This window comes from Vombatus ursinus, unplaced genomic scaffold (genome assembly GCF_900497805.2).
Source record: "Vombatus ursinus unplaced genomic scaffold, bare-nosed wombat genome assembly UNPS02014798.1, whole genome shotgun sequence".
Classification (NCBI taxonomy): Eukaryota; Metazoa; Chordata; class Mammalia; order Diprotodontia; family Vombatidae; genus Vombatus; species Vombatus ursinus.
This window is the reverse complement of record NW_020954576.1, coordinates 48,727,054-48,748,314: the sequence shown is the minus strand read 5'-3', so window position 1 is coordinate 48,748,314 and position 21,261 is coordinate 48,727,054. Positions and strand designations below refer to the sequence as shown.

At 40.2% G+C, this 21,261-nt stretch overlaps 1 protein-coding gene and 1 long non-coding RNA gene across 5 annotated transcripts in view; one reads left to right on the top strand and one right to left on the bottom strand.

Moving 5' to 3' along the window:
- Positions 1-8,747, bottom strand: part of RBBP5 (RB binding protein 5, histone lysine methyltransferase complex subunit) — a 33,922-nt gene extending 25,175 nt beyond the window's left edge. For all 4 annotated transcript variants that reach the window (XM_027871455.1, XM_027871456.1, XM_027871457.1 and 1 more), the window contains exons 1-5: positions 8,605-8,747; positions 3,584-3,609; positions 3,088-3,260; positions 889-1,029; positions 346-508 (exon numbers count right to left, since the gene is read on the bottom strand). In XM_027871455.1, the coding sequence (XP_027727256.1) occupies positions 346-508; positions 889-1,029; positions 3,088-3,260; positions 3,584-3,609; positions 8,605-8,623 (522 nt within the window). In that variant the 5' untranslated portion in view covers positions 8,624-8,747. The remainder of the gene's footprint in view (positions 1-345; positions 509-888; positions 1,030-3,087; positions 3,261-3,583; positions 3,610-8,604) is intronic.
- Positions 8,748-9,192: 445 nt separating this feature from the next.
- LOC114049568 lies at positions 9,193-20,363 on the top strand. The gene is made up of 3 exons (XR_003569877.1): positions 9,193-9,318; positions 14,844-14,941; positions 19,110-20,363. It is a non-coding gene; the product is annotated as an uncharacterized LOC114049568 (long non-coding RNA).
- Positions 20,364-21,261: the final 898 nt, after the last annotated feature.

Here is a 21,261-nt window from a genome sequence, read left to right as displayed (position 1 = left end):
TAGAGAAGGCCTAAAGGTAATCTTCAGCTCAGCCTCCAGGGATTTGTATTAATGAGGTTTTAATAAATCTCTGCCTCTCTTCCTGGTGAAAAATCAAAGGAAAACAGACAATAGAATTTGAGTAGGCAGGGAAAATTCAGAATATAACTGCTATAGGCAGATCTGTGCTGTTAGCTCACTGATATCAAGAATATAAGAAAATACAGCTAAGGAGATAAAACATCCAAGTATGTATGAATAAGGCCAATGCCCAATGCTGATTTGAAGACAGAGTAGCAAATTCCTACAACGGAATACTTTTTGCAAGGCTATCTTAATTCTGAACATCTTGTCTTGCATACTTACCTTCCCTTTTGCATTCCCCGTATAGATATATTCCCCTCGTCTATCGAAAGATGCAACTACATTTAGATCAGAATCATCATCTACTGGCAAGACGACATGTTTGGAATCAGAAAGGGTCAACATAACAGGAGCTGATTTCATAGGACATACAAGAACTTTGTTCCTGTTTAAAAAAGACAGATGCAAAAGGTTGTGCTTTGGCAGCTAAAGATTAATTCTCTACCTTCCCCCCAAATAGATCCTTACTTATTGACCCCTCAAATATCCCAACCTCCTAAAATTTCAACCAAGATAGTCGTGCTTACTTTCCTATGTGCCCATTTTTCAAGTAAAAAAGATTCTGGTCTATTTTAATTATAAAACTACAAGGAAGCAAATTATCATTAGCTGCTTCTCTTAAAACTTCAAGGGCACCAACAGCCCACAGAACAAAATCATCTCCAAACATTTTGGGGGGCTGACTCCAAACTAAAATGTTCACCAATCCAGTTAGCCCATGTAAATTTAGACTACAACCCAAGAGATAATTTTGGCTAAACATACTGATCTCGGGGATGATACTGGACTTTCAGTATGGGTGAAGGGAATCGAAACCTCTGATCACAGTCCCCAGATAAGACATCCCACTGTGACACTATGTTATCAGTTGAAGCACTCACAAGCTTGTGACCATCTCGACTCCAGCTTTAAAAAAAAAAAAAAGAAAAAGAAAAAGAAAAAGGTTACTTTTTATATATTGTAAGTTACCACATACAAGCCTTCATTTTTTTATTTTCACAAAACGTCCAATTGTCTATTTTGCTATCTTTGTCTGTTGTATGGGTGCCAGTTATGACTGCTATTTCCCTCCATCCTATTCTCATATAGTTATCCTTTTTTACAGTCTCCTCCTCAAAGAGTTTGTTTTGCTTCTGACCACCTCCTCCTTTAATCTAGACTCCCACTTATTCTTGACTCCCCCCCTTTTCTTAGTCCTTTCCTTCCCACTTCCCTGTTGATGAATTTCTGTATCCAACTGTGTGTATGTATATTCCTCCTTCCTTCAATCAGTTCAGAAGAAAGTAAGGTTTAAGTGTTGCCCACTTCCACAACCCCCACCCCTCACCCATCTCTCCTGTATTGTAAAAACTTATCCTTTGTGCTTCATTTATGTGAGACAATTTTCCCTATTCTTCTCTCTTCTTCCCCTCTCCCAGTGCATCTCCCTTGTGTCACAATTCCATTCTTCTTTTGAGATCATCCCAACATAACAGACTCACAACCATGCCCTCTCTCTAAGTAGGCATCCTCTAACAGTCCTAGTGATGATAACATTCTGATATGGTTACATGTATCATCTTCTCATACAGGAATATAAATAGTTTAATCTTGTTTAGTTCCTTATGATTTCTCACTCATGTTTTACCTTTTTATGTTTCTCTTGATTCTTGTGTTTCAATGTCAAATTTTCTATTCAACTCTGGTCTTTTCATCAGGAATGTTTGAAGTCCTCTATTTTATTAAACATCCATTTATCCCCGTTTCATAATATTCAGTTTTGCTAGGTAGGTTATTCTTGGTTACAACACCAGCTCCGTTTGCCTTCCTGGATATTATATTCCAAACCCTTCCTTTATTTTGTAGTTGCTAAATCTTGTGTGATCCTGAATGTGGCTCCACAGTATTTGAATTCTTTCCTACTGCCTGCTTGCAGTATTCTTTCCTTGACCTGGAAATTCTGAATTTTGGTTACAGTATTCCTGAGAGTTTTTATTTTGGAATTTCTTTCAGGGGGTGACCAATGGATTCTTTCAATTTCTACGTTACCCTCTGGTTCTATGCTATCTGGGCAGCTTTCCTTTATCATTTCTTGAAATATGATGCCTATACTCTTTTTTTTGCTCATGGCTTTCAGGTAGTCCAATGATCCTTAAATTATCTTTCCTTCATCTATTTTCCAGGTCAGTTGTTTTTCCCATAACATATTTATATTTTCTTCTATTTTTTTCCAGTCTTTCAACTTTGTTTTATCATTCCTTAATGTCTCATAGTCATTACCTTCCACTTTGCCAATTCTGATTTTTAAGGAGTTATTTCCTTTAGGATTTTTTGTGCCTCTTTTATCAAACTGTCAATTCTCTTTTCATAATTTTCTTGCATAGTTCTCATTTCTTTTTGCAAATTTTTCCTCACCTGCTCTCATCTGACTTTTAAAATCATTTTTTTTGCTCTTTGTAAAAAAAAAAACAAAAACCTCTTTTAACTCTTACCCCTTTGGCAATTTACTCAGAGTGAAACCTTCTCAGAATGTTTTTATATATGTAAACTAAAATCCACAGGATTACTAATTACATGGAAATACACTTACTAAAATGTTATCAAAGTAAGTTCATGGTTGCCAGGTTAAGAAACCCAGGTCTAGCTCCCAGCTCCCATCTAGGAAAGCCTCGCTTCTCATAAGATTCCCTCAGGAATCTTTTTTTTTTTTTTGTGATTTCTGGTTTTTTTTCCCAATTCTACTTCAGATGCCGCCTCTCACCTCTGGTCCTTCTAGCCCTTCAACTTGTCTGCCTGATCTTGGCTCATTCAAACCAATTCTGACTTCCAACTGCACATCAGCTTCTTAGCCACCCTCTACCCCGAACTTCCCAAACCAGGGAGGGTTAAATCGGTACCATAAATCCTACTCAGTCACAGCCTTTGCTGGCCACGGGGAAAACAACATGCAACTCAAGTTTAAAATGTCAATAAAAGATGTCTTACCATAAGGAACAGACTGGGTGGATGTGGGCACTAATTATTTTAGCAATGCCTCTTGTCAAGAAATCCCAAATGACAATTCGGCCATCGTTACAGCCAACAGCCAGCAGTGTGCCCCATCTGTTAAAGGTGCAGGTCAGGGCCATACTGATGCAATCCAAAGTTCCATCAGCTTCCTAAAGTACAAAGCAAACACAGATAAACAGCAACAGCAAGATACTCCAATTAATTCCTCAGGCTTCTCACTCAGTTTAAACATTTTTCTTGCACTTGAATCGTCATAGTCACAAAAATTTGTGAGAGTTCTGACCAAAACTGTCCATCCATTTTTTTCCCTACCACTCAAATAAAATACTTAGCTCCCAATGAGAGTCAGAATAAAACCATCACCATATTGGATATTTCAAACTATTGTCATGAGGATCCAAAAACGTGTTCTCTCCAAAAGTTGGCACCATATAATCACTAAGTAAGACCAAGGAGGACACTGAAAGCTTACCTCTGGGTAGTTCTGTCCAAAGGACTCTGCAACAAAGGAAAGAAAGTATGTTAATTTCAAAAATAGCAGCAACATATTTTAGATTACCAGTGAAGGAGTACTGTCTCATGAGGAAGCCTATTTCACTTAGTTTTAATTATTAAAAAGTTTTTATCATACTGACCCAAAAATCTGCCTCCCTGTAAATCCTACCTTCTGATCTTCTACAAAGCGTTAAGTCTAACACCTCCTTTTGGATGACAGCCTTTCAATCTTAGACCACTGCTACTTAGTCCCCCCAGGTTTTCTTTTTTCTAGGCCAAACATCCTTACATTTCTGTTTATATGATGTACTTCAAGCTCCCTAGTCATTAATTTTAAAAGTTACTCTAAAACAGAGGTTCTTAACTTTTTTGTGTGTCAAGGACCCATTCGCTAGTCTAGTAAAGGCTATGCATCCCTTCAGAGAATGTTTTAGATAACTGAAGGAAATAATAAATTTCAGTTAAAAGTTAGTGATAATAAAGATGTAACTTTTTCTCATCCAAGTTCAATCACCCCCAAAATCTATCCATGGACCCCTTGAGTGTTCTGTGGGTGCCAACTTAAGAACCCTTGCTCTAAAAGCACACAGAGCTTAATATAATACTCCAAACATGATCTATCCAGTACAGACTATAGCATGACTATTATATTCCTTTTTCTAGACAGCGTAATATAATGCTGCAAAAGTTAGCATACTGGGGGCAGTTAAGTGGCACAGTGGAAAGAGCACTGGCCCTGGAGTCAGGAAGACCTGAGTTCAAATCCGGCCTCAGACACAACACTTATTAACTGTGGGACTTCGGGCAAGTCACTTAACCTCTAACTGTATCACCAAAAAAAAAAAAAAGTTAGCATCATTTTGCTAAAGTTCTGTTCTGAAGTCTCATTCTAGTATGGAGGTGACCTTGCATTCTCAGTAGAGCAATAAGAATAAGCCAGAAAAGTTTCAAGGCCAGGGCCAGGGATGGGCTATTTGTCTCTTCAAGAACCAATCTAAGTTTTGAAGGGTTCATCATCAGAAAGTACTGGAATTTTGGCCTAAGCAATTCACAAAAACTGAAATATGAAAAAATTCCAACGTGCATTATTGAAAGTAACATGCACACTGATGAAATAACGATTCACAGAATATTGAAGCAAAAATAAACCTATTGCCACCTAGTCCAATTCACACCAGAAAAAGAACCCCTAATACAACACATTCAACAAGTGGGTACCCAGCCTCTACTCAAAGACCCTTAATGAAAGGTAACCTACTATCATCCAAGGTAGCCCATTGCATTTTTGGACAGTTCTACTTGTTAGGAAGCTTTCCCTAACATTAAGCCTGTATTTGCCCTTTCTGTTGGGTATTTATTTACTTCCTTTGGAGACCTGATCACATCTTTCCTGAAGTCACCAGAGATAGAAGATCTGTTCTAGTTCATCACTTTTGTGTGAATTTTCTTTTTCATCTCTCTGCCTCAAGTCTCCCTCTAAACCTCTTGCACAAACCAATCTGAGCAAAGCAAGTCTTTACTTGTTCCTATAGCTACTTTTCATCTCTGCATTTGTATTTATCACTATTCTCCCAGGCTCCCTATTCTACTTCACTTATCTAAATCCTACCTACTTCTTTTATATCTAGCTAAAGCCCCAATGATTTCATTACCACTCTAATGCCTTCTCTAAATTCCTATGAAGAAAAACAAAACAGCATTTTTGGCTCACACCTTATGTTTCTGATTCATATTGAGCTTGCAGTTAGCAAAAGCCCCTGTATCCTTTTCACATGAAAGCCACATCTCCATATGATTTTTCTAAATTAAAACAATAATAATCAACCAGCCAAAAACATTAAGAGGTGCCAATCACTGTGCTAAGCACTGGGGATACAAAGACAAAAAGGAAACTGTTCCATCTGTAAGGAACTAACATTTTCTAAAGGAAAACAACATATACATATAAGTAAATTTAAAAGCACATACCAGGTAAATAAAGACAGGGTAATGAGAAGAAGGGGTCAGGAAGTAGTGAAGGAAAAGAAAAGGGCTTAGTATCCTACAGTTATTTCTAAATTTCATCACATTAGATTTGGCCCATTGTGTAAATGTATTGAGATCTTTTTGGATACTGATTCTGTCATTCAACAAGCATTAGTTATCTTTCAAATTTTTATAATTTAAAAGTATGATTAATATTCCTTTAGTGTCTTTATCCATAAAACTGAAGAAAATACTAAATAGAGAAAACACTAAGAACTGAGTCTTTGGTCAGACCACTGAAGACCCCACTCAAAGTTAATGTCCATTAATTGACATTCTTTTCACTTGAAGCCTCAACATCTGTTGTGAATTTATCCAGTCCACATTTCTTGATCTCATATTTGAGGATATCATGAGTTACCTTGTCAAATGCCTTACTGAAATCAAAATATACTTTTACTTACAGCATAACAAAATCAGAATCCAAAAATATTTTGATATGACTACTGTCTGATAAACAGTTACTACAGGTCTAGTAACTTTATCTTAAAAAGAAAACTGAAGTTAGTTTGGCATGAATTGTTCTTAGTAAACTAGGTTAGATCCATTCAGTCAGTCAACCAGCATTTATTAAGCACCAGCTATTTGCCAAGCACTATGTTAAGTACTAGGGATACAAAGAAAGGCAAGAACGCTGTTCCTGCTCTCAAGATCACATTTTAAGGAGACAACATGCAAACAGGTACATATAAGAGGTACATACAACATACATAAATAGACACATACAAAATATACAGAGAATAGAGAAGAAAGTATTAGTAAATGAAGGGACCAGAAGATATGATCTGAATTGAGTCTTGAAGGAAGTCAGGGAAATTAAGCAGCAGAAATGAAATATTCCAGATATGGTGGACAGGCTAATGAAAAGGCACAAAAAAGGAAGATAAGACTGTTGTGTGGGAGGAAGAGCAAGTAGACTAGTGTAGCTATCTCAAGAGTTCACAGAGGGCAATAAAATGTAAGTACATGAGGAAGTTAAAAAATGAGCAGGTTGTGAAGGGCAGCTAAAACCAAAGGACTTAACATTTGATCATTGAAATAACATGGAGTGAGGAGGTATTAGGTAAGAAGGGCAGACCGACACTTTAGGAAAATCACTTGGGTAGCAGAATACAAGACATATCAAGAGATTTGAAGCAGGGAGGCCAATCAGGAGGCTACTGTCGTAATCTAGGAGAGAGGTAACAAGGAGTTGTGGCTTTATGAAGGGAAAGAAAGCGCCTTATATAATAGATGTTGTGAAGATAGAAATGGCAAGATTTCATAAGAGATTGGATATGAACTGGAAATGTGATAGAATCATGAGCTGGAAGGGACTTTAGTAACTATACAATCCAAGCCTCACCTGAAACAAATTCTTCCATTATAAACATGCTAAAAAAAAAGATCATCAGTCTCTGCATAAAGACCTCCAAAAAGGGAGTACTAATGACTTCCTGGGGCAGTCCAATCCACTTTCGGATATCTCTTAACGTAAATTCCAGGAGGGCAAGGACTATTTTTCATCTTGTCTTTGTTTCTCCCCATCCCCATATAAAGTGCACCATCCTCCCAGTCACCCAGGCTAGGTGTCACTCTTGACACCTCATCCTCTAAATCCAATAAGTTGCCAAATCCGGTCCATTCTGCCTTCATACACACCCTCTTCTCTTCTCTGACACTGTCATAAACCATGGTCCAGGCCTTCATCAACTTGCACATAGACTATGGCAATAGCCTGCTGTGGTCTCCCTGCTTCACATCTCTCCCACTCTAGGCCATCCCCCATTCAGCAATCCAAGTAATTTTCCTAATGTTACATCCACCTATTCAATAAATTTCAGCGGTTCCCTATAACTTTCTCAATCAAATATAAAACCCTTTGTTCATTTTTTAAAGCCCTTCACAACCTGGATCTTACTCTCTTTCCGGTCTTCTTACACTCCCCTCCCCATACTCTGTGGATGAGGAAGAGGATGACAAGGAGAAGGAAAAGAGGAAGATGTGAGTGAAGAGGAGGAGGATAAGCAAGGGTACAATGATGGAGGAGTAGATGATGAAAAAGAAGAAGAAAGTGGACAAAAAAGGAAAACCTGAAGAAGAGAGAGATGAAGAAAAGCTATTTTTTAAATAACCAATTTTTAAAAATTCCTATTGAGATTTGACTGTTTTGGGAATCCGGTAACACTTGGTTGTTTCTCCCACAATACACTCCATCTCCTTACTCTCTGCACTTTCACAAGCTATGTCGCATGCATGGAATTTTCTTCTTCATCTCCTGTTTTCCCTGGCTTCAAGTCCCAATTATAATCCCACTTTCTACAAGAAGCTTCTCCCAAATCCCCTTAATGCTAGTGCCTTCTGTCTGCGAGTACATCCAATTCCTCCTGTATCACGTTTGGTGTTTGTATCTCATCTCTCCCTTTAACTCCGTTCCCTGACAGCTGGGGCTTTTTTGTGGTTGTTGCCTTTCTTTGTATCCTCAGTACTTAACAGTGTGCCTGGCACTAACAGATGCTTGACTGACTGACTGAGGCAGGGACTGTGTGGTTTTTCACACCAAGACACCATTATTTGAAGAAAGAGCTTAATAAAAAAGTTGCTTAACTAATCCACTCTTTGTCTCGTTTTACTGTCTGCCTCAGGAATAACTCCCATTAGCCTATGAACTCCGGCAATCTCTTCCTTCCCTCTCTCCCATGCAATGAGCAGCTCGGACACACAAAGCATCCACTCCCCTCGGCAGGCACACATTTGGTGTAGGATGCACGCACACAGAACGGCTAGAACACACAGGGAGTGCCAGACAAACACACCCACACATTACAAGCACCACCACCCCGGCACAGGCACCAACTCTCCAGCCGCCTACACGGCGAGGGCTCAGGAAATTCTCGCCAAATCGACTCCCCCCGGCGGCAGCCTCTCGCCCTGGGCTGTGAGCAGCCGGCGAGGGACGGTGTCCCCACCCCGGGGGACCTTGCGGCTTCTCACCCAACAACTCCAGGTTCATCCCGGCGAACTATCGCGGCCAGGGCTCAGGGTACGACTCCGCCTCCACCCACCCCGCGCTTGAGGCCGCGTCCAGGGAGCGGACGCACCGAATGTTCACAGGCGCTGGGGACTTAGCCAGTCAGAGGACCCCGCCGCTCTGGCTCCCGCTTCCGCTTCCTGCCCCTTTCCCGGGCTGCGAAGTGGGGCTGCCTAAGACAATGCCTAATCTGGAAAGAAGACCAGAGGCTTCGCGGGAGAAGCTGAATAAATGGTCTTTCCGAGGCTGCCAAGATAAAATTCCTGACCTGTTCGCAGGGTTTCAGATATCAGTGGTTGGGCTAACAGGAAACGATGGAAGCGACTGGAGCAATCAGGCGAAGATCTAGACAAACAAGGTGCCTGGTGAAAGTGTCCCGTGTAGCAACGTGAGACACCATCGCAGTAGTTCCGAGTGGAAAGATGCAGGGAGAAGTAGAGGGGAAGGACAACCGGAAAAGCCCAGGAGTGACTGACAGACGCCCGGAAATGCCTATGTGCGCATAGTCGCCCCGCCCCCGAGTGAGAGTAAGGGTGTGTTGGCGCTCGGTTGCTGCCTCCCTCTCGCTCTCCTGCCGCATCCCCGAGCGGGCGGGCCCCGTAGTCGCTTCGCGGCCGAGGCGGAGGCCCGAGGACCGTGTCTTTTCTCCGAGCGTGGCTGTGGCGGCCGGACCCACGGTGAGGAGATGGTCCGAGGGGGCGGTGGGTGGTCCCCGGCGGGGGAGGGGGAGCGGATCCGCGATCCTCTCGGAGGAGGGAGACAAGGCCTGCACCCGGTGGTGGGGAGAAAATGGGGGAAGTGCTTCCCCCTGCCCCATCCTAGTCGGGCGGCGGGGCGACCCTCCCCGCCTTCGCGCACCCCGGAGTGAGGAGCGAGGTCCGGAGGCCGGCAGTCCAGCCGAGATCCGAAGGGTCCACCCCCTTCAGTCCGCAGCTCTACGTCCGTTGTTTGCACTTGGTTCCCAACCCTCCGGGGCAGATAGGGTGACTCCCCATTGGATAGATGGGGAAACTGAGGCCCAGAGGTCCCCCGGCTAACGAAGGAGCAGAGCTGGGATCAGAACCTAGGTCTTTCGTCCCGTTAAGTTCTTGGTTCTAGGATCCCTTCTCTCCTCGGGTGGGCTTCGTGGGAGGCCACGAGCGAGACAATGTATCACTTCTGAACTTCTATAAGACAGCCCGTGGGCACTGTTCCCAGGCGCTCGCTCAAAACCTTTCCAGCTTGATAAAACTGCCAGAGCTTACCGGTCAGTTAGCTTTTTTTAAGCGCCTACTATGTGCCGGGCCCTGGGCTAAGTGCTGGAGATACAGAGAAAAGCAAAAGACAGGCCCTGAGCTCCTTGGGGAACTGACAGTCTAATGAGAGAGACAACAAGCAAGCAAATAGAAGTACAGGCTGGCCACATCCAGGATCAGTAGGAGGTCATCAAGGAAGGGAAGACACTAGAATGAAAAGGAATCGGAAAGGTTTTCTGTAGAAGGTAGGATTTTAGCTAGGACTTGAAGGAAGCCAGATGGGGAGGGAGCAGATTCAAGGTTTGAGGGAGAGCCAGAGAAAATGTCTCGAGCAGAGAGCACAGCACTATCTCGTTCTTAGAACAGCAAGGAAACCAGTGTCCTTGGATTGAAGAGTACTTGGGGGAGTGGAAGGTTTTAAGAAGACTGGAAAGGGGGGGGGGGGCTAAATTATGAAAGGCCTTGAGCTGCCAAAGCTTGTACTCTACTGTTATAACAGTTCCATAACACGAATAGCCATCAGAATAGGACTTTGATGGAGGTTAGAAAATTGTGTGTGTGTTAATAGTATATCCTTTGTGGCAATTATTAAGTACCTATTATGGGCAAAACTGAATATTTTAGGTGCTTGGTATTACAGTAGCCATCGGATTGTGAAAAACCCCCTCATTTTGGAATACTTTGACTAAAACACTTTATTTGGAGAATTCCACCAGGGCAGTAAAAGTTTGCAGAACTGGACCTTCTATTGGTGCAGTTTTCACAGGAGATGCTCTTACCATAGTCAGTAGTCATAATACCCAGCACTGTCTGTACTACTACTTATAGCTGACATTTACATAGTACTTGAAGATTTTTAAAGTGCATTCTATACATTATATCATTTGAGTCTCACAGGGACCATGTGAAGTATATGCTATTATTTTTTAATTTTTTTTCAAATGGAGATCCACCTTTTCTTCTTCCCAACTCCTTTCCCCCGCTACCCCTTTGATTGAGAAAGAAAGAAAAATAAAACCTTTGGTACAAACATGTATAGTCAGGCAAAATAAAGGCCTGCCTTGGCCATTTCCAAAAAAATACTATGCTTCAGTTTGCACTGTGAATCCATTTCTTTATCAGGAGGTAGGTAGCTTTTTTCTGTGGTAATCAGAGTTCCTAAGCCTTTTAAAGTTGATTGTTGTCAGTGTATAAATTGTTCTGGTGGTTCTGCTCACTTCATTCCGCATCATTTCATACAAGTCTTCCCAGATTTCTCTGAAACAATCCCCTTCAATATTTCTTTTCAAAATTCAATTTTATTTTCAGATCCAAATTCTCTCTGCCCCACCTTGATTTCCCACCCACTGAGAAAGCAAGAAAAACAGAATCCCTATTACAAACACATATAGTCAAGCAGCTAGAGTAGTGGATAGAACTTGCCATCCCTGGAGTCAGGGGGACCTGAGTTCCAATCCAGCCTCAGACACTTACTAGCTGTGTGACCCTGAGCAAGTCACTTAACCCTGTTTATCTCAGTTCCTTATCTGTAAAATGAACTGGAGAAGGAAATGGCAAACCATTCCAATATCTTTGCCAAGAAAACCCCAAAAGAGGTCAATGGAAAGTCAGATACAACTAAAATAAGTCAACAACAATAGTCAAGCAAAGTAAATTACTGCATTGTCCATATCCAAGAAAAGAGAAAAAACCCCACCATATGCTTTACTTCGAACTCTTAAGTCCATCACCTCTCTATCTGGATATGGATGGTGTGTTCATCATGAGTCCTCTGGAATTGTGGTTGGTCATCATGTTGATCAGAATTCATAAGTCTTTTCAAAGTTATTTTTACAATATTGTTGCATAAATTGTTCTCTGGGTTCTGCTTACTTTACCCTGCATCAATTCATACAAGTCTTCTCTTTCTCCAAAACCATCCCTTTGATCATTTATCACAGCACAATAGTATTCCATCACATTCGTATACCATAATTTGTTCCTTCATTCCTTAGTAGGTGGGCTTTAAACCCATGTCTTAAATCCAAGGCTAATGCTGTTACTAAATACTAATTTTTTTTACAGAAGTAGAATGTGATGTATAGAATAAAATGACAAAGCACATTAGAGACAATGGGTAACCTGAATCGGGCCTTCAGTAAATGCTTGTTTATTGATTGGGGACCCTGGTACAGTTTGTCACAAAGCATGGATATTTTGATCACAAGGTCTGGGACTACTCTACCCCAAGATTCTGAAATAACTTATAAATACAACTAATTTGCTAGTCGTTATCTTTGAAAAATGGTAGGGAGGGGCTTAGGTGCCAAAAGATAAGAGATAAGCAGAACATCCAAATGTTCGAGAACAGGAAGATTAGGAGGTTAACATTGATTCTTAATAAACTTTAGAATACAAAGGAATGGTTTGTGATCACTTAATGGAAGAAGCGATCAAAAGAATGAGCATGAATTGACTTGAGAACAAGTTGTACCAAAGTTTCCAGATTTCCATTTCTGGTCACGGAATGCCATGGACATCATGAACCCAGTAAGGCTCATTTGACTAAGTTTCTTATTTCCTTATGGACAAAATAGAGAAATATGGGCTTGGGTTCAGAACTGGTTAAATAACTGAACCCACAGAGGGTTGATGAATGAATCCTTTGCCAATGTGGAGGAAGTTTAGAGTGGAGTTTACCCTCCCCAACAACCAGGGATCTCTCCTTGTTCTGTTCTGCTCAGCATTCTTTCGAGTGATTTAAGATGAAGGTTTAGGTGGCACACAGCAGATTGGTGCAACACAAAACAGAGGCATACTAATAAACTGAATGGTAGAATTGGTATCCCAAAAGATTTCAGTATGCAGAAGCAATGGGTTTTAGTTAATAAAATCACATTTAATAGGGATGAATTTAAAGACTTGCTCGTGAATAAAAAAAGAAAATAAACTGCACAAGTACAGGACCATGGACATGTAGATATAAAATGACTACTGTGAAAAAGCTTTTGGGGTCCTAAGGGATCACAACCACAGTGGGATATGGCAGCCCAACAAGCTAATATGGTAGCGTCCAGAGAAGGGGGATAATTATCCCACTACTACACCACACTGGTCAGACCCCTTCTGCAATATTGGGTTCAGTTTTAGGCACCACTTTTTTAGAAGGGACATTAACAAGCTAGAATACATCCATAGGGGAATACCAGGATGGTGAGTGACCTTGAAACTATTCCCCATGAAGATTAGCTGATTGGGGGTGCTTAGCCTGGAAAAGAGAAGAGTAAATGTGAAACCTGACCTTGAGCAAAGCCCTTAACCTCAGTTTCTTCATCTGTAAGATGAGGGGATTGGACTGGATGATGGCTGTGGTCCCTTCCAGCTTTAAATCTTAATTCTGTGACTTTTCAGATTAACCAGGGAATGTGGGACTAAGAGCAGTTGATGAAAGTTACAGGAAGGCAGGTTTCAGAATCTAAATATAGAACAAAATATTCTTAAAAGTAGAAATTTTTCTATTTCTTTTTTTTAAAGTTATTTTCTCTACTGGTAGAAAATACTGATAATGCTAATATTGTAATTAGCTCACATTTATAGAGCACATCATTATAAAGCACATGCTTTCTTACAACTGTAAGGTAATTATTATTGTGCTCAAACCTACACAGTAAGTAGAGGGTCTCAAAAGTCTTTTGACTCTGTCCAGGATTTTTTCTACTACATTATGGCAGTTTATGTGCATTTCTTCTTTGACAGGTATAGGTTTTGACTACTGGTTGTGGGGAATGTCCTTTGTAAACTTTAAAGCACTATAAAATAAAGTATCAACATATATAGAAAGAGACATTCAACTAGGGAGCCAGATTTACCTTTATTCTTTCAGTATTTAATAGCCACAGCATGCTGTGCTGAAGGAGAGTCCTCCTATGGTCCCTCCCCTGATGCCAGCTGTTTTTTTCCTTTTTTCAAGTTAACTAGACAGGCTTCCCTGGACCAGTACACTCCTTGGCAGCCACTGGGAATTACAGGAAATGAGCCTGGGAGAAGGAAATGCTACAGCAGAACTTATGGGCTAAATGGAGATTGCTTGGATCATAGTGTTGGGTAGTAAAAGGTGGAGGAGGAAAAAACTAGTCAGTGACATCAGTTAGCAGATGATTGCAATAATTCAGGTGAAGGATAATTAGGGTTTGAATAGAGCAGTAACAGCAGGACTGGAGAGAAAGGGACAAATGAAAAAAAGCTTCCAGAAACCAGTTTATTCCATAGCAAAGCCCTTTAAGAGTCATTGGGACCCATAAAGGGATGGGAACATCAGGAAAGAAAAACCAAGAGACAACGAATACCATGCTTGTCCTGAAACCCACCTACTTCCACCCAGTCCTGAGGTGTCTGCATTGCAGCAGCTGTAGAGCTAGTCTGAAAAGCACTTTAGGGTAGAAGAATCACTTGACTTCAGCATCTTGAAATAGTTAGAAAGGGGTCAGAGAAGACAAGGAAAGGGAAGAGAAGGAGCATTCCTGTAATTTTACATCATAATTTATCCCTTGGACGGAAAACCTCTGTCCTTGTCAGGGCCTTTCTTGTCTCTTCTTCATGCTTCATTGTTTTCAGTGACTTGTTAACAGGTGGTATTTCCCACTCCCAGCTGGCCAGCATTTAGGTGGCTGAGTAGCAGTAGGTGGAGTGTAGAAGACATAGGATTTTGGAGCCGCAAGGATCCTTACAGCCTCCTATTTTGCAAATCAGGAAACACACAGGCCAGAGAAGTGGAGTGATTTTCTTAGAACCACAATAGCTGATCGGTGCCAGAGCCAGACCTGGGACCAAGGCCTCAATCCTAGTCAGTGCCCTTTCCAGTCTGTCACATTGGCTCGCAGAGGTCTCTGTTCATCGGTTTTTCCCAAATAGTACATACCTTGTTAATGTGGTTCCCTATTGCTTCCTACTACAAAGATCTTCTGTTTTGTTTTGGTCTGTCCCTACAGGAAAAATCATCCACATTCTTCTCTTGAGTTTTTCATCCACCTCTAAGATCTCCAACAACTTGCTTCAGTAAGAAGTCAACCAACTCTCAGTGATCCAGGTAATGCTGCTGCATCTCTCATGATGCTGCCACCCATAAAGACAGAGAAAGTCTTGCATGTATATGTAATACATATGTAATGTAGTCCATGGTGGGAATGATGACATATAATGATGGAAAGGACTTGAATTTTTATTAAATACCTAGGTAGAAGTTTCGGCCTGGGTATTTAATAAATATTCAAATAGATGAATTTACAGTAGTACTAATGATTGACATTTCACAAAGTATAGTGAGTCAGTTAACTATTGTTGAAAAATCTGTCATGCTGTGGGTTATACAAAAGTACAAGATACCTCCCTGTCTCTACTGGTCCAGGACATTCAAAAAGCATATAAGACAATTTAATATTTATTCATTATGACGATCTTTAATGGATTTATGATCTTAACAACGTGTAGACTCGTTCCAGCAGTACAGGTGGAAACTTGCTCACTTATCTTGTATAACTTGTGTGTGCCCTCCCACAAATACTACATAGTTGTTCTACCCAGTGTGTCTACATAGACTCATAAGAGGCCCTACCAAATGTCTTGAAGGTCTTTCTTCAGGTCTTCTAACATTCCGTTAGCAACACAGTATGTCTGTTATTCTTTGCTCTTTCTATATTCTGGCCCACTTCCTTTTCCCAATATGCATTTCCTAGATAAAATCCTTTATACTACTTTTTGCGCTGAAGTTATCTTTGGTAATAGGCTACAGACTATTTGTGACCATCATGTATATATTCATTGCCCTTTGAGTCACCCACAGTTTTGACTACCCTGAAATCAAAGTATTTTCATGCCTCTCAGTTATATACATATCACCAGAAAAATACTGCTATTAAAAAGATGAGGTTTTATTTCATGGTGCAGCATAGGATTGTTGAAAATACTACAGTTTCCCAAATTAAATCCCATTCATTTCAATTCTATGTACACTGCAGTGCCTGTCCAGGAGATATATGCTGATGGTCTTTCTCAATAGATGACCCATCCGACCCATCCGTCATGGTCCAGATCAGGGATGAGGAACCTATTGCCTTGAGGCCACATGTGGCCCTCTAGGTCCTCAAATTCAGCCCTTTGACTGAATCCAAACTTCACAGAATAAATCCCCTTAATAAAAGGATTTGTTCTGTAAAACTTGGACTCGGTCAGAAGGTCCCATACGAGGACCTAGAAGGCCACGTGTGGCCTCAAGGCTGCAGGTTCCCCACCCCGGTCTAGACAAAAGGCATTCTTTATCCATTTTGTTTTTCCTGTGTGAATTATCAGGCTGATCTGACAAGTGTGATCATGCCTCTCATTGAAGAAGCCCTGCCACATCAGCCTTGATAAAATTAGCACGATGCCATCTCTAAACACAAAAGCTGGGGCAGTTAGGTGGCTCAGTGGATAGAGCACCGGCCCTGAAGTCAGGAGGACCTGGGTTCAAATCCAGCCTCAGACCAAACACTTGACACTTAGTCGCTGTGTTACCCCGGGCAAGTCACTTATCCCCAATTGCCTTTTAAAAAAAAAAAGCTGGGGATGATAAAACAGGTTTGCAGAAAGGTTGGTAGGAGACTCAAGCCAGGATGATCCCAAGAGCAATCGCATAAGAAATGTGAGTACAACGATAAAGAAACAGAAAAATGAAACAGCACTATCAGCAGTTCTGTAGCTATATATTTTCCTCATCAGGGATGGCCTAACAACCACACTTGGATTCTAACCCATTAGGTACTTGGTACTCATGAAAACATAAAAATGGTATTTGAAGAGATGGAGCCAGGAAGAGTATTGGAGTAGAGCAGATATACAGGATCCTGGAGATGGCTTTGTTTTCAAAGCTAATGAACTTCCTCATGATGCAACTCACTCTATTTTGGATAGCTCTAATTTTGAGTGTTTTCTGACAAACCAGTTTTCATCTTTACAGTTTCTATACATTGCTCCTAATTCTGCCCTCGGGAGCCAAACAGAAAAAGTCTAGTCCTTACTCTTTCACTTGACAGCTTTTTACATACTTGAGTTATTCCCCTTAGTCTTCTCTGTGCTGACTGGGGTAGACTGAAGACCTTTCACTATCCTGGTTGCCCTCCTCTGGATGTTCTCTAGCTGATCAATGACCTCTTTTAACGATGGTTCTCTGAAATGAATAGTTGTCCAAGTTTGATCCTCATGCTGCATAAAAGGTAAACGGAACAGCAATGGCATATGGATACACATTTATTTCCTGTGCATTACAAGCCAGGAGCCTAGAATTCTCAGCGCACACACATTGTCAGTATTCAATTTTAACATATATTCACAAGTATTCCATGCATCCTAATCTTGCACTAAAGACAGCTTAGTAATAAATGCTTTTTTAGTAATACTGGCACAATTTAAAAAAAAAAAGCTTGGGGCAGCTAGGTGGCAAAGTGGATAGAGCACTGACCCTGGATTCAGGAGGACCTGAGTTCAAATCCAGCCTCAGACACACAACACTTACTAGCTGTGTGACCCTGGGCAAGTCACTTAACCCCATTGCCTAGCCAAAAAACAAACAAAAAAAAGCTTCACCTGATGATCGCACTCCACTTTTTTGCAAAATATTTGGCATAAAATCTGCGATGATTATGCAGTGAAATACAGTATATACCTATTCCCAATGAAAATGATCAAAGATTTTAAAATAATTTTAAAGAGAAAATACAAAATGCTAGTAATGTGAAAAATTGTCCAAACATTTTAATTTTTGGAAATCATGAAAAGTAAAGCAATAGTAAGCTACTTTCCTGTACCTAAAATACTGATTAAAATGGTTTGCAATCAAATTCAAAGTTGATGGGAACTGGGGGAAAATAAGCACTCCAGTCTTTTAACCTTTCTAAGCCTGAGTTTTTTCATCTGTCAAATGGTGATCATATTTGCTCTTCTCCCTATAGAGTTAGGGTGGGCTAAGTGCTTTGTAAACCTTAAAGAACCAAGAGTGATAACAATAAAAATAAAAATAGCTAACATTTATATAGCACTTACTTTGTGCCAGGCACTGTGCTAAGCACTTTACAATTATCTCATTTGATCCTCATAACCACTCTGGTAGGTAGGTGCTATCATTATCTCCATTTTACAGATGACACAAACAGGTTAGATGACTTGCCCAGGGTCACACAGCTGGTAAAATGTCTAAGGCTGGATTTGAACTCAGGTCTTCCCCACTCCAGGCCCAGCAGTGTAGTCACTGTGCCACCTAACTGCCTCTGTGAACACACATACTTTGACTAGTGCTTATCTGGGATCTGCTTTAACTTCTCTTGACAGAGAATTCATCACCTCCTAGGCAGCTGCTATCATACAGACAGCAGGTAATGGGCCAAAATTTTAATGCAGTTCCTCCAGCTCTTTCTATTCTTAACAAAGACATCCTTCTCTTTGTTGGACTATTAATATAGTTCCTATTATTTAACTTTTAAAACTGCTTAATAGTTCTGTATGCAACCACAAGAACTGGAGAGGACAGCTAAGGGAAAGTTATCTTTACTAAGAATAGAAAGAGCACTGGATTTAGAGCTGGGAGATTTGGATTGAAATTTTATTCTAATTAGATTGAAATTATAAAATATATGTATGTATGTATACATAACAAATATTCCCTTCTTCCAAGGGAGAATAAGAGATGTTTATGTGTGTAGGTATGCATCCTGAGTTCATACATTCCAGTGCATGTGACAGTCCCTCTGTTGCTAGGATGTTTTAAAATACAGTTCTCAAAGGGCATATTAACCACTACCAGAAAAGTCAGTGTATGAAACTAAGGGTCCCAACTCAGAATATTTAGAACTTTGTAGGCATTGTGGCCCCCCCCAAAAAAATCGAACATAGGGATTGTGAATTAATGGGCCCCCTCAGAGTAGAGTGATGTGACAAAAATATAAATGTAGGGTAATTTGAAAGCATTATTTAAGAAAAAGTGCCGGGACTTCCCACTGGCAAGACGGTAGCTATTATTGTCTTTAATCTCTAATCGTTCCATGGCCAACAGTTAAATCTGAAAGCTAAAGCTGGAGGTCTCCTTCCAACGGTGTACCTCAAAATGTAGATACTAATAAAATTACTATCGTGTTGGAAATTCATAAAATTTGATATTAAGGTTATGAACCATTGCCCTTCAGAAATTAATAAATATGAAAAGCTAAGTTTTTGATTTGGTTTTCTAGTGAAACTGTTGCTGGAGTGAAGAGCCTGGAAAATTTGAGTGCTGAGGACCAAACCCAGAATGAGCAGATGGAAACAGAAGCATAGTTCAGAGGCTGAATAAAGAATTCCTAGAGGTACAACCACAGCCAAGAGGAGGCAGTTTGAAAACTGTACCTTTTGGTTTACTGTCCAGGGGTGGCAGAGCTACCCCTATTATAAAGTGTTTTTGCTTTTTCCTGGAGACCACTAAAATCATACAGGAATGTGTATCCACTAAACAGTAAAATTGAAATTTTTCATTCATTTTCAGCATTGAAATAAAATCAGTTCACAGTAAGACTATATTTAAAGAGATACATAAATGTTATGCGAAATATCTTTGAAGATAATCAGTGTGATTGTTGTTATTGAGTGAGAACTCACTAATTTTTGTGTTCTTGGAGTTAAAGATGTAACTACAAAAGCAAGACCAAACACCAACCAATTTCTAAGCTTTAATTTTCTTACTGTCCAGGTAAAAATGCTGCTTTGCAATGTAGTGGAAAGGGGAGTAAAATTTACATTGTCTTTTTGGAGAGATGAATATTCTTTCTTCACTTTTACCCCAAAATGAGTTCTAATCATCAAAATAAGTTATTAGTAAATCTTCAATCTGAAGAGATTTCTGCCAGATTTTTTTCTTCAGTGACCCTGAAGTGGTTGTTTGGGTAGTATACAAACGGAAATCATGTTTTGGTAATTTATAAATGTATCTAATTGCAAATTTTCCCAACACCAGTCACCTGATGGACGGTAATTATTGCATATGCAAGAAAACAATGTTCACAAATAATGCTTGTGATGTTTCTCATTTTCCAAGTCTGATTCATTTAAGAATTCAGAAAATGAAGGTAACATTTCATAAATAATTTGTCAATACTGCCATTTTTTCCCCCTTTCCTAAATGTCAATTTGATGGCAAGCTTAAGGTCATAGGTACCTTTGAGACTCAAATTTAATTCATGTGTAAGTAAAGATAGTTTACAAATATTCTTCCTCTTGAAAATATTTAACCAGATTTAAATCTTTTCATTTTAAAATATTTCAATTTCAAGTGGAAATTCAACTACAGTATGAAGTGGTAAATATGTATGCTTAAACCTTATCTTTGACAAATTTAGTGTATCGCTCTTAACAAAATTTACAATTTGGCCACATTGTGTAAGAAGTTCATTTAACCATGGAGACTTGTTTCCTGCTTTGTGCTCATGATGAATAAACAATGCATAAATATCTGTCTGAGGCAACTTCTTAATTATGCTCTTATACCAGGGCAGACATGAAAAAGCACTCCCTTCCACCCAGGCCTGTGATTGCCTTGACCTTCCACTCAAGAAATCATTGGAGACTTAGAGCCTTTCTACATTGACTACATTAAGTTGAGGAATTACCCTTTTTGTCAAGAGTCAGTTTTTAAGTATATAAACATTTTAATTATTTTTTCAATTTTTAAAAAAAGCCTGTGGTGATCAAAGTTTTTTCCATCTTTAAAAAAAAACACTGCCGACTGACTGTAACATACAATATAACATCACAACAGAAATGCCTTCATTCCAGGAAGAAAAGAATTTTCTGGAACTAAACATGCATTTTGTAAAAAGTGACCTTAAAAAGTTTCAGTTGCACCCACTATTTTAAAGCCCAAGGGGATACCCACCCCATTTCTCTGCCACAGTTATAGCCCAGAAATGTCAGCTGAGCTGGCAAGTCATGTGGTTACCCAGGAGCAGTTTCTCATCAAAAGGGGGTGGGGGGGGCACAGGGAGGAACCCCGAACCTTGGCAAAAAAAAAAAAGACTCCTTTGGGGCAGCTAGGTGGCACAGTGGATAGAGCGCCGGCCCTGAAGCCAGGAGGACCTGAGTTCAAATCTGGCCTCAGACCAAACACTTGACACTTACTAGCTGTGTGACTTTGGGCAAGTCACTTAACCCCAATTGCCTTAACAAAAAACAAAACAAAACAAAAAAAGACTCCTTTTCTCCAAAAACCTAGGGAGTCAAGTGTATGATAAAGTCACAAGAAAAATTGGTACCAAGAAGAGGAGGGGAAGAACTGAACATGGAAGCCAGTGGAGAAGAAATTCACACAACTCAACTCACTTTTGCCCAACAGGGCTCGATTAGGCCCTAAAT